The following is a 12,754-nucleotide window of genomic DNA, read 5'->3' as shown; positions in this document are numbered from 1 at the left end:
CCGGAATCTAGCCCCACTCGGCTGCGCGGGTCGGGGTCTTCATTTTTCATTTCGTCCCCCAAACATTTAAGCGCCATGTTTATGATGTGTCAGAATCGGACGGAGCCCGAGCCCCGGTCCACAATGTGTCCGTTTGTAATATCGGAGTGATAATTCGTAAACGGGCCAAATCCCGAGTGTCGAAACTCGTTCCACTCGTTGTGGGGCCGCCGTGGGGCGTTGTTGCATTATGTGACTCTACAGCAAAAAGCTTTCAACAAAAATTGAATAACCCGACCGAAACCCGGGGCCTTCCCGACAGCGTAACCCCGTAGACAGTGTCGAGTTAAAACGCAATAAAGTTGTCGTTGTCACCGGCCACCGGGCGAATCAATAAAGTTAGTGTGTGGTGTGTGGAATGGCGTAGTGGTGTCGGCCAAAACTATTTCATTATCTTCTGCAACACGTCCATCAAATCGCGCCGACCCCCGGGCGGGCTTCAATTAATTTACAACCTTTTCATCGCTCACATCGACCCATTCGGTCGCATTCGGTGGGACAAATTTCAGTGTCCCAACTGTCGAGGAAGGACGAGCTGTTCATTAAAAAAATTTCAATTTCCTGGCCAGCAGCAACCCGACCCGACCCGATAGAAATCAGAGTTTAGAACGGAGGAGCAGCAAAAAAAACGGAACGGGGCCCAATAAATACAGATCAGTCCCGTCGGAAAGTGGAACATAAATCAAATAAAAGCGGATGGCCAAAAACAAAACCCCCCGGTGGGGCCGGAGCAAGGATTGAGGCGCATTGCCGTTGCTGCACTGTTGCTACCAATTTTCCCGAATTTTCTGGTCCACGGGTGCACGGGAGGGATCCGGCAACTCCGAGCTCTGAAAAAAGCCGACCTCAAAGTCAAACTCTTTATGTTTACACTAACCCGACACAGCGCCGGCCGGGGCCACCGCCCTGACCCGCGCTTGTGTGTCGCGCACTGTTGTCAACTGCGGGCCTTTATTTGGAGTTTGTGGGGTCCTTTGCCAGCCCGCGCCCGTGTGTGTGTGGATTATTTTTTATTATTGCACTAAAAGCCTAATAGTGCTCAGTCCAGGCCCAGTGTTGACGCCGAATTCCGAATTGTCCATCAAGTGGTTCTCTCCGTTTGATGGCTGCTGCCCGGGTGACTCACCGCAGGCGCTAACTCACCGTGTTTCGGTGCCCCCCAACATAAGGTCCCACCTCGGACCGGACGGCACTATTTGTACATTCAATAAACACACGCCCGCACACACACGCACACACAGGCGAGAGGCGCGCGGTGGCCAAGGGTGCACGTTGGTGCATGAAATTAAAATATCCAACGTTGGCCACCGTCCCACAGCAACCGAAACGTCCGAGAGCCGGACCGAAGCTCGGATTGTAGCTCGGAAAATAAAAACATCGATGCATAAGAGGCAAAAAAATGGACGCGCCTAGCGTTGACCGACCCCGGGCCAGTTTGGCCGTTTGAAGTCACGCGGGCCGCACGTTCAACAGCTGGACCACAGGGTTGAGTCGCCTGCCCGGGGCTGGAGTTCTTGTTTTTTGTCTCTCTGCCATCCATCCATCCCCGTCCGCCTCCGCCGCCTGGTGGTGGTGTTTCGAAAATGAAAAGCTAACAAAACCAGACACATCGGAACCCGGTCCGGTTCGGGCCGGCCACATAGCGTCTAATGCACAGGGGCCGCCAGCAGCATAAGCCACGCAACGCGGGCGCGCACTGTTGCGCCCCGGCCTCGATGTCGATGGCGGCCGTCATTCACGAGCGCGGCCGACGACGTTCATTAATTCACTCTCCCCGCGCGGCCACGGACAACCCAGAAACCGGACCGGCGAGCATCAACTGGTCGAACACCGAAAATCACGCCACAGAGTTCGATGAGCGGCGGTCGTAAAACCCGAGCGACGGAGAATCTTTCGGAACCGTGCGGAACCCATCTGCAACACCCGATGCTGCGTAGCCAGTGGGTCCAGTGTGCAAACAGTGCGCCACGGCCACGATTCCACGGTCCGTGTTTATTTGTTAAACAATAAATATTTAATCGTACTATTTTGTAATGTTCAATTTCTGGTACACCCGCCGGCCGGCCAGTTCGGGCATTCCGAGAACGCGGCCGGTTCTGGCCGCGTGTGTGTGTTTTGTATTTTTTTAGGAAAATAAATTACCGACTGCAGTACGGCAGGATGCACTTCGCGTTGTTGCCCCCGTGGCGGGTAAACATGGCCGCACGCTCCGCTCTTCTCCGGGCAGACAGACGTTGGTTGGTTCACTCTTCACGCTTTAAGGGTACGTCCCCTCCGATCGGTGCTGGCCAATTCAACACCAATTAATTACGAAAACCCAACGGGTCCGGTTGGCTCGAGCGCAAGAAGTTCTTACTTTCATTAGCATCGCACCGATCCGAGCGGATCGATAAAAGTGAAGTGCAAAAATAATAAAGAAGTTACAGACAAGTTCGAAGCGTCGGGGCCAATTCTGGCCGCCCGTCCTCGCCATCCGCGGGACTGCGTCCGGAAAGCCCGGCAAAAATACAAACTTCAATAATTGAATCGGAAACCCCATTTGCATTCGCTTAGTATTTGTATGAATATTATAATCAGCGCCCGGACCGGGCCGAGGGTGTCTACGTGAAACGTAACACGAGTCCTGTTGTGGCCCGGTGTCCTCCTCGACGTCCTTTGCCAGCGACGCGCGCATCCTTTCGCGGAACCTTTCGCGGAGACCTCAGACCCGAAAAGAAGAAATGTAAAATTAAGCCAAGGCTGTTACCGCGCCCTTGCCTTGGGTCGCGCCTTGGGTCTGTGCGCGGATTTGCTGTGGCTTCCCGTCGGCCGATCTAGGTGCGGATCTGCTCATCGTCAATTTCGGAACCACAGCACCACGCGGAAGGAGAGCAGCGAGTCCAGAGAGCGACGCGCACAAACACAAATTCCTTTTTACGAATATTCCATTAAAGAACGAATTAAATTCTCGCTTCAGTCGATTTCATCTGTTCCGAAATGAATTTCCGCCGTTCGCCGTGGCGGGTGCACCGGAGGCCGGACCACCACCGCCACCGTCGCCGCCACCGCCAGCGCACTTACCTAGCTTCCTGCTCCGGCCCGGACAGACAGATAGCTCTCGCGCGGGCCGGGCCCATTCATCACTGAAGCTCCTTTCGGTTTCTGTTCGCCTTGACGTCTGCCAGCCAGCCGGCGGCCGGGCGGGCGGCCACAACCACCACAAAAGCAAAATCTAGGCCACATTCCTTCTCATCCATCCGTGGGCGCCGTGGGAGCGAGCGAGAGACACGGCGAGTCTGCCACGTGTCGTGGCCACGCCAAACGCCAGGAGCTACTGCTGCTGCCGCCGTCGCCGTCGCCGTCGCCACCGTTGATAGCCTTCGTCCTGGTTCGGTCCCGGAGAAAAATCGCCGCTACCCGCTGTCCAGGGCGCTCCGGGAGGGCCGCTGTGAGCGGAGCTCAGCTGGTTTTACGACGAAATAATTGAAATAATTACCAATCCATTAAAATTTAATTACGTTTTAATTATATTTATAAAACAGAAACTGTCCTCTGGCATCGCCGGCAGGCGTATCCTTTGGCGCGTGTGGTCCCCCGTTCCGGCTTTCCAGCATCTCACTCAGCCCTCCTACCGGTGGTCCTTTTTTGCTGACGGCGCAACAGAAAAACTACGGCGGAAAAAAGGTGCGTTGAGAAAAAACCACAAAAAAAGGTCCGGAAAATCTGTCCATCCACAGACGGCACGACACAAGACGCGTGCGGACGGGTCGGTCCGGAAGAAACGGAAGCGAAACGCAACCGAAACACCAAACAATGAAGTGTTGTGAGCTTGACGGGTTTGGGTGCGGTTTTGTGGCCGCCCGACCGAACACCCGACGACCGAGGGGATATAATCGATAATCTGATTGGTATGCTGTTTTCTTGCGCTTGCGGTTCCGAAAGGATCAAGCAGCAGCAGACCCTTGGGAGCCCCCGCCCCACAATCTGGCCAATCCCGAACACATCCTGGGACCTTTCCGGAGTCAGTTCATTAATTCTAATAACGCATTGACAATCGGTATATTGGTTTTTGGGGAGGCTCGTTCGCTCGGCATCCACATCAATGTCCCGTCCACCGGTCCTCCCCGGGCGTGTCCGCCGTTTTTATGGGCCTGCCCCAAATCCATATGCTGCCAATGGCACACCGACCGACCGACCGACCGGATTGCACCACTTCACTCTCCACTGATCACTGCCAGCGATAGAGACCTCATGCTGGCGCACGTGCTGGCCATACCGAACGCGGAGCGAAAAATGCCGGATGATTTCGGACGGATTGGTCCGTTTATCTGCGTTTGTCATCGGTTTCGGACTTTGGTTTTTTCTCGTCCTTCCTTCTTCTGGCTGGGGTCGTCTTAAAGACGGTGGGTGGACATGCCGCCGCCGCCGCCGTCGGTCGATACAATCTTTGTGTGCCGGGCCATTGATTGGAGAGCGTCGAGAGCGTATGGAGATTTTGCAGTGATGCAAAATCGGTTCCGACGATAATGGTGTTGGGAACCGGAGCCTTTTACTGGTGGCAATCGAAATAAGGAAGCAGCCGTGCGTTACGGGTGTTTCCCCCGTTAATAAAAAGGCCGTCGCAGGAAATGTGAGCATAATGCACCCCCCGAAACCGCAAGGACGTTATCGAGATAATAATTTAAGAATGGCAACCGAATGGCCCTTACCTTCTGAGATTGCGGCCGCTCACTTGTTGCTTGTCGCGTAGACGGTCCACACGGTCGTGTCAAGAAACCCTAATCTCCAGGCATCGACGCTGCTTGTGATATTACCTTCGCACTCCGGACGGAACGGCTGGTTCGAGATTTTTCTTTAATAATTTAATAGTTGTCTTCATTTATTGACGTCACGTTTTCAATAAACTTCTTTCCATTCTGCGCGTTTTTCTCCCCGGGATCGGTATGTATGGTTACTCTTGTTTTGTCCGCTAAGTTCTTCTCCCTTCCCGTCAACTAGTATCACTTTTGAATGTTATTTGTTTTGCTCTGGTTTTGATGTTTCACTTTTCATTACATTACTCTCTTGCTATCTGCCGCGTGCGTTTGTAGTATTCAATGTTGCGCTTTCGATTTTTTCCCTCATTTTATTGTATGTTGCGGGGGGGGGCCTGAATGTTTATGATGCGTGTGAGCTTTGGCGCGATTGGTTGCCGTGCCGTGCGCTCCACTCATGTGTGCATGAAGCGGTTTAATTCCGCTCGACTGCACCCGAATGGCTGGCAGACGATAAGCCGCTAATGGGCCGCTAATCACACGATTATTGTGTTGTTGCCAACAACGATTGGTTCCATGGTCCGATATATATATATATATAAATGTATATCGATTAAAGGTTATGTTTGTTTTATCACGAGTTCCATGAGTTTGCGGATCGATTGATGGCTGATGGGGAGAATACAAACGGCGGAACGGGCAATACTTTACAGCACAATGAAAAACTATTAAAAATAGGACGAAGAAACGGGAACAGTACAAAGCGTGAAAATTATTCTACACTATTTTACACAACACATGGACCGGGCCACAGCGGGCACCATTGAGACAGGACTGGGGATACATTAAAGGGTCGCGGTGTAGCTGGAACAGAACTCATTAAAGCTTTAGAAGCGACAAACAATCGAACAGTTTCTTTTTGTTAACATACGAAGTCAATAGAAAGTCGTCACGATAGTGGTCGATAGAGTGGTTAGTAGAGCGGGTGACACACCTTGTTGGCGGACGTAGTTTAAAGCCCTAAATTTCATACGCTAACTAGCTATATAGGATACGAAATGTACGCGCGATTGATTATGATAACTTTTACCGTTACTGTACCATCATACTGCAGCTGGTGAAACGTGAGAGTTTAGGTGTGTGTGTTTGTGTGTTTTAAGAGTAGCTTATCGTTACAGGATACCGATACGAATGCGTGTTACTATTTACAAGTGGAAGCTTGACAGCTTTCGCCCGTTCTCTTCCAACCGGGGAATCTCGCTCGCCTTCCCTCGGTCTCGGTACGATTACAAAAAATACGCACATCAAAAGCTCACCGCGAAAAACAGCGCGCGCGCGGAAAGAGTAAACCCCTTCAATATACTGAGGGGGCGATGTATCAGCTGCCCCACCGTCGATATCATTACTGTTTGTTTCTCTAAATGAATGGGTTTGCATATGTTAATGCACACATGTCTCCCAGTCGCTCGCTCTCTCTATCTGCCATGCTCACAATTTGATTATTGTTTCCGTTGAACGCATTTTGGTTGGTGTGGTTTTGTGTAATGTTACTACTGTTCTATCGTCCATCCCGTGGCCTTTTTTTCGATCATTTGCATTATACCACTTCTCTGCACGGTTCTGGGTGAATCGAAAAACGATCCATTTTTCCGCCCATTTGAACATCAAAAACGGCCAGCCCAGCGAGAGACATTCAATCGATACGCCTAGCGGGTATGCAACACGCAGCACAGCGCGCGCGCTTCAATTGAGCGTTTTCAGAACCGAACACTAGAGGGCGCGCGCTAGCAACGACCGCACAGAGGACTTTTCTTTTCGTTGCGCGCCTCTCTTCCTTTGATTACATTTTTCGTTTCATTTTAACTCATGCTTATTTTCGAGGTTCGGTTCGCCTGTTTTCCTTTCGTGCGGCTATAAACAAATCCGTCCAGGGTTCCCCGGTACCCGGTAGCTTTTCACGTGTGAAATTGATATCACGAAAAGCACGGGGAGCGGCGTGGCGAACCCTGTCGTCCGACGTTTTGTTGGTTCCCACTTTTTTGTCATGCTCTTCGTACGCCGGTTAATTACTTTTAATGGTTGCACTCGCGTTAATGAGCCTTAATAATGTCGATCGACCCGACGACACGTACGCACACCGTTTGGCGGCACCATAATTGTCAAACACCGCACCCGCGGCTTCGATGGCAATTAATTAATGGTCTCTACTTTGCTTGGCCGGCGTCCTCCTGGTGGCCTACACTTTCCACACATCGGTGAACCACATCACAACAACAGGCAACTTCTATCCTTCCGGTGTACTTGGTAAACAATAATTGGCCAGCTTTAAAATTCCTTTCACACTTCCGCGAAACGTCCACTTACGGGGACTTTTCGGGGACCCGTTTCTACTGGCAGTCCCGACGCCACATTCAGCCTACTCCGCACCAGCCGAGCTGTCGTGCGTCATGTTCGAGTCCAAACTGGCACAATCCGAATCCTGCTCGGTGTTGCCTCCGTTGTAGTTGGCCGCCTCCTGCAACCGCATCAGCATGTTGAGCAACGGGTCCTGGTTTTCCGAGTTCGCCGGAGCGCTCGCCTCGAGGCCCACGTCATCGGCCGTGATCTGGCGCAGCTGCGGGACCGTCGTCGGGCCGATCGGCCATGGGTAGGTCTCGCGGATGTACGTACACGGATCGACCCACGCACCGCCCCGCCGCCCGTACAGCTGGACGCCTTCCCGGACCGCGTCCATCAGGTACGGTGCCAGATGGTAGTTCCACACGTCCGTGAACCAAACCTGCGAATCGGGCAAATTCATCGGACAGGACAGGAACAACCGGGGTCCGATCGTGACGTCGCTCGAGCTGTGCGTCTCGAGGAAGCTATTGATGTGCTGCCAGACGGTCGGCAGCCACTTGAGCACCTTCTCGAGCTGCGGTTGCTGTTGTTGATTGTGCAGCTCGACCGTGAAAAGCTTGCGGCGTAGAAAGCGCCCCAAGAAACCCTTCACCGGTTCCATATGGTTCGCCGTCAGAACCTGCACGGGGTGTCGCATAAAAATATAACGGCCATTAGTCCCGGTTTGCATCCGAGAACGCTCTCTCCTCCACTTACCCATCGGAAGTTGTGATGAAGCTGCAGGTTGGTGGTGTTGCACGTTGCCTGCGACATGGTGCCGATGATGCAGGGCAGCTTGGAGGCCGTGGCACTCAGAAGGCAAGAAAACACATCGCCAAGCGCCGACGCGTGGTGCAGATTGTCGAGAATGATCACCGCCGGCAGATCTTCGGCGACACCGTTCGCCATCGACGCTTGCTCGGCTATGTGGCCAAGGTATTGCTGCAACTCCTTCGAGGACTTATGATCGACACTGGAAAGCGCAAAAAGATAAACATTAGTCAATCAAAATTCGGACAAATCACAACATGGCGCCGATCGGGGAACGTACTTGAAGGTGGCGATCGCTTCGATCGGATTACCGCGCCCGGCACGGGCCACCAGGAATTCGGCCAATTTGCGAGCCAGGTACGACTTTCCGGTGCCACTCGGGCCACACAGAATCAGCCGCCGGTGCTCGGTCAGCAGCGAAATGTACCGATGGACGATGTTTCGCAGGATCAGACTGTCGAACGCCAGGCTGCCGACACCTTGCAGGCAGATGTATAGGGTCTTCACGTTGCCGATGATGTAGCCACAAGGCAGCAGCTCCGGGAAGCCCATCTCCGGGCCACGCTTTGCCTCCCCGAGGTGGTACGAGGTGATGGAGTCCGTGTTGAGCCCCAGGTTCGTGCCCGGATCGATGCGCGACAGGTAGTCCTTGAACGTTTTCCGCACGATGTAGTCCAGGTTCTGCCAGGTCGTCTTGCCCGAAATGTACGTGTACGCGATGATGGACTCGTTCGCCTCCAGGTCGGTGCCAACGGAGAACGAGGACCGACCGGCCTTACCACCCGGCTCCAGCTTACCGTCCTCATCGTCGTCCGGCGACGAGTGGTAAAAGTTATCACATTCATTCATCTCCTCCGCGTACTTCGGGAACGAATCCGGCTGTCCCAGGTAGACCGCGATCGAGATCTTCTTGCCGTCAACCGGATCGGCCACGTCTTCGGCCGGGGTCGTCAGGATTTCGTTCACCAGCGCCGCCCGCTCGATCGTGGGCGACAGTTCGGCGATGATCGCCGGACTGAGCGGTGCCGGTGGAGGTTCCGGTGCCGGTGCCGGCGGAATATTGTCCTCTTCCGTTTCGTCCAAGTTTTGCGGGAGCTCTAGCGGTGCTCGACCCATGCCGGAATCGGCTGCCAGGCTGTAGCGCCGAGGTTCGCCGATCGACCCGCTCGGGCTGACCGGACCGAGCGACACTTCACTGCCGGCCAGCGATCGGGTCGTCACTAGCCGCTGCAGCCGCTCGTTGTTCTGCTTGAGGTTCATCATCTCCTGGCGCATCTTCATGACCGTGTCCTTAAGGTTTTCTAGCTGCGACGCCGAGCTGAGCGCTTCGAGCCGAATGTCGGTCAGGACGAGGTCCTTCTCCCGCAGCTGCTTCTTGAGATCTTCCACCATGGGGTTGCCGTTCTGTTCGACCGCATCGACGGGTTTGGCTGAAGGGGGAAAAACGGATGGAACGGTTAACAACGCCGCGATTTGGGAATGTCTCGGTGAACCTACCATTGTCAACGATGGACAGCGTTTTCTGCGGACTGCCCTTGGTGGGCGAAAGCGGTGGCAGTCCGGCACTCGGAGGCGGTGGAATTATGCCATGCCCTTGCTTCAGTCCGCCACCGACACCACCGCCATTGAGCGGTGGCTTCATGGCCGGCGACCCATTCTCAATCAACGGCCCACCGTGATGGTGGTGATGATGGTGATGATGGTGATGGTGGTTACCATCGGGCGGGGCCGCTCCTCCACCGCCGGCCGCAGCTACCGTGCCGGCGGTGCCGGCCACCACGTGGCGATTGGTTTTGGAAATCTTTGCGTTGCGCGAAAAGGCTTTGGTAAACGAGCTGCGCAGCCAGCCCTTCTTCTTCTGCTTGCTCTTGTCCTGCGCCGAGCAGCCGGAACTGACCGAGTTCAGCGAGCACATCGAGTCGGAGCTATGGTGCCGCTGCATTTCCGCTCCTGCCGGGCCCGCCGACGACGATGACGACGACGGTGGTGCAGCAGCAGCCGGCGAACCACCGACACCACTGCTGGCGCCGCTCTTGTTGATCGTCGATGTTTTCGTCTGATCCGTTGCGACCTAAAAAATGGACAGGGCGGGTCGGGGCATTAGCAAAGGGGTGGACACACGGTGATGATGCACGGTCGGATGCACTTACCATCGCTCCGTTGACCTGTCCGTTAACTTGTACGCCCATACTCTGCATATGGGCGGTAGTTAATCCGGCCTGGATCGATTGCTTCCGCAACAGTTCTATCGTCTGGCGCATCTCCAATATTTCGCCATCCTGTGGGGAAGGGATCGAAAGGGGTATCAATTAGTGTCGAATTGGGACGGTGCGGGGCACGCTTCCGCCAACCCATACCTTCTTCTCCGTAGTTGCCGTCAGTGACTGCAGCCGATGGGTCATGTTGGATAGACTCTGCTCGAACGCTGCCACCACATGAGCCTGTGCGGGGGAAAAAAGACAAGAAGGACGCCAATTAGTGTCAGTTTTCATACACCGTGTGGATGGAAGTGAGTTTTGGTCTTTCCCGGGGTGCCCTTCGATTTAATTTTCTCCATTCCTCCTCCTTGCAGCACGAGCTGTTGAGGACGCCGTCTTCAACACGGACCGGAAGCGAGAGTGAAAGTTCGAGGCTCGAATGATCGAACTTTGGCGACGATCGATTTCGGGAGATAAAACACTCGGCGCTCCGATACTCCGATACTTTCAAACTTAAGATTTATTATCACCACGAACCAACATCGTACCCGGTTGAGGCCAGGCAGCAACACGCCATTAAACCCCTATCGCTCTCTCTCCCTCTTTTTGGTACCATTAAAATCATCGACATCATCAGCCTAATTGAAAAGTGTCTCGGCGGCGCCCGACGACTGGCGGTCCGCCCGATTTGGAATTCATCTCGCGTGAAGTGGAGGGAGCCAATTTGCCAGTTGGCGGCCGTTGGGACACCCCAGAGCTATCTCAGGAAACATTGCTCTCAATTAGTATTGATGGCCGGGTGGCCGTATGATTGGGCGAAGATGACCTCTCTGATGATGATGACAGATGGTATTAGAGTACCGTCCGTCTCGGCCGACCAGTAGCAGCCAGGGGGTTCGTGCACTCACTTGCCCGGCCGCAAACGGAAAGATTGAATATTTTAACCATTGAGACCCTCCATCACACGGCGAGAGCGACAGAGGTCTTAACGGTACACAATTGAATTTCCATATGAATGGAAGACGCAAACTGACGGCCGCCGTATCCTAAAAACAAACATTGCTTGCTTGTGTGGGGCGCTTCTGCATCGGAAATAAAAGGAAGAGCCCCGCGCCGGAGAGATTATTTTCCCGTCACCAGCCACTTGTCAAGAGGGTTGTTCGCCTTAAGGGCGCCCAGAGAGATACATTATTGAAACCATTACAGTTTTGGGGCGCCCATAGGAAGTTGAGGCCGGAAAAGTGCTATTCACACATCATGCAACCACATTAGAGAGACCGCGACCCACACACGACGGTCCTCCGTGGCCACCGGTGCCGACGAGAAGGCGCGCAGGTCTTGATGGGATTTGTTGTTTCAATTGAAACGAAACGATGGGCCACCGGGACGTGCGTGCCTCGGGGAGGAGATGGTGACCCAAGAAATGTAGGCCGCCATAGGACATAACCGGGAGATGTGCCCACCCCTCCGCGCGTCCTGTGTTGTCCCGCCGTCGATGTCGTCCATAAATAGACGTGAGACTTCGAGAGGCTCGCCCTAAGAAAGCTGTGAGCGGTTATGAGGGGCGTTCGTTTCAAGTTTGGGATGAAACCATTCCCACACGGCTACTTGGCGAAGGGCGGACACCATCATTCTCCCTCTCTCCCTGCCTGGATGAATGAAACTCCAAAAACATATTCTCGTCAGTTGGTGTCTAAACAGCGTTCAGTTTCGTTGATTTCAGGCCCCGTTAAAAGTAGGGAATCCGTTTTCAAGCTTCCAGGAGGAGTTCCTGACAGGAAAAGCCCCATTAATCGGCCCTAGTACTAGGTTGTTCAATAACTTCGTAGATAAAATAAAACATAAAACACATGTTCATGGTTTGAAATACATTTTATAATTTAGTATGGTCTTCTTGAACATCAATACACCGCGTTCCAACGAGACTCCTATTTAAGAATTCCATACGCTTTCACAACTGTTGTGACCTCATCATTTGATAAAAACCGCTTTCCACGCATGAATTGTTTAAGGTCTGGAAACAGATGGAAGTCGCTAAGTGGAAGTGAAAGTGTACGGGTACGAGTACGTCAAAATATTGCTCACACTGTTCAATGAGATCCCTAGGACTTCTACTAAATCTCTTTAAGTCAATCGACGATTTTCCAATACGATGTGCTCTATTTTCCCTATGACGATTTCGGGTGTTGTTGCCGTTTTTGGAGACCGAAATTACTAATACCGGAGTTGACTCAGCCCGCTGTCGTGGGTCTAAAACCAGACCTTCAATCCCAAGGCCCCTTCATTTCTGAGAAATCACAAGCAAAGCCCTAAATCCTGAGCCATACACCGGACAGCAGGTGATGCACTGCTGCCGGATACACACTGATAAGCAGCACAGTAGGCGAAGGAGTTTCAAATTTGTCCGATATCTAATCGGTGGCTAATCTGCACTCCCAAGGCAGACCACATGGCAGTGGCACCGTTTTCACAATACTCAGCCAGTGGCCGCCTCCGCCGCCGAGAGTAGGTGACAGTTGCCCGGATAAGAAAACTCTTATCGCCGGAAGGTGCAATTAACTATACTTGGGGCTCGTGGTGGCTGCCAGGCTAACGGCGGGGAGCCTCTCTCTGTCTCTGTAGTCTAATAAGGGA

At 53.3% G+C, this 12,754-nt stretch overlaps 1 protein-coding gene across 1 annotated transcript in view; it reads right to left on the bottom strand.

Annotated features, from left to right (window-relative positions):
- Nucleotides 1-4,903: 4,903 nt before the first annotated feature.
- LOC128274556 (protein sickie) overlaps nucleotides 4,904-12,754 on the bottom strand; it is a 161,374-nt gene continuing 153,523 nt past the window's right edge. The window contains exons 15-20 of the mRNA XM_053012787.1: nucleotides 10,280-10,363; nucleotides 10,073-10,201; nucleotides 9,420-9,993; nucleotides 8,203-9,352; nucleotides 7,869-8,124; nucleotides 4,904-7,791 (exon numbers count right to left, since the gene is read on the bottom strand). Of these exons, the coding sequence (XP_052868747.1) occupies nucleotides 7,189-7,791; nucleotides 7,869-8,124; nucleotides 8,203-9,352; nucleotides 9,420-9,993; nucleotides 10,073-10,201; nucleotides 10,280-10,363 (2,796 nt within the window). The 3' untranslated portion in view covers nucleotides 4,904-7,188. The remainder of the gene's footprint in view (nucleotides 7,792-7,868; nucleotides 8,125-8,202; nucleotides 9,353-9,419; nucleotides 9,994-10,072; nucleotides 10,202-10,279; nucleotides 10,364-12,754) is intronic.

Source organism: Anopheles cruzii, chromosome 3, assembly GCF_943734635.1.
Source record: "Anopheles cruzii chromosome 3, idAnoCruzAS_RS32_06, whole genome shotgun sequence".
NCBI lineage: Eukaryota > Metazoa > Arthropoda > Insecta > Diptera > Culicidae > Anopheles > Anopheles cruzii.
The sequence above is the reverse complement of the archived record's forward strand: the minus strand, read 5'-3'. Positions and strand labels throughout refer to the sequence as shown.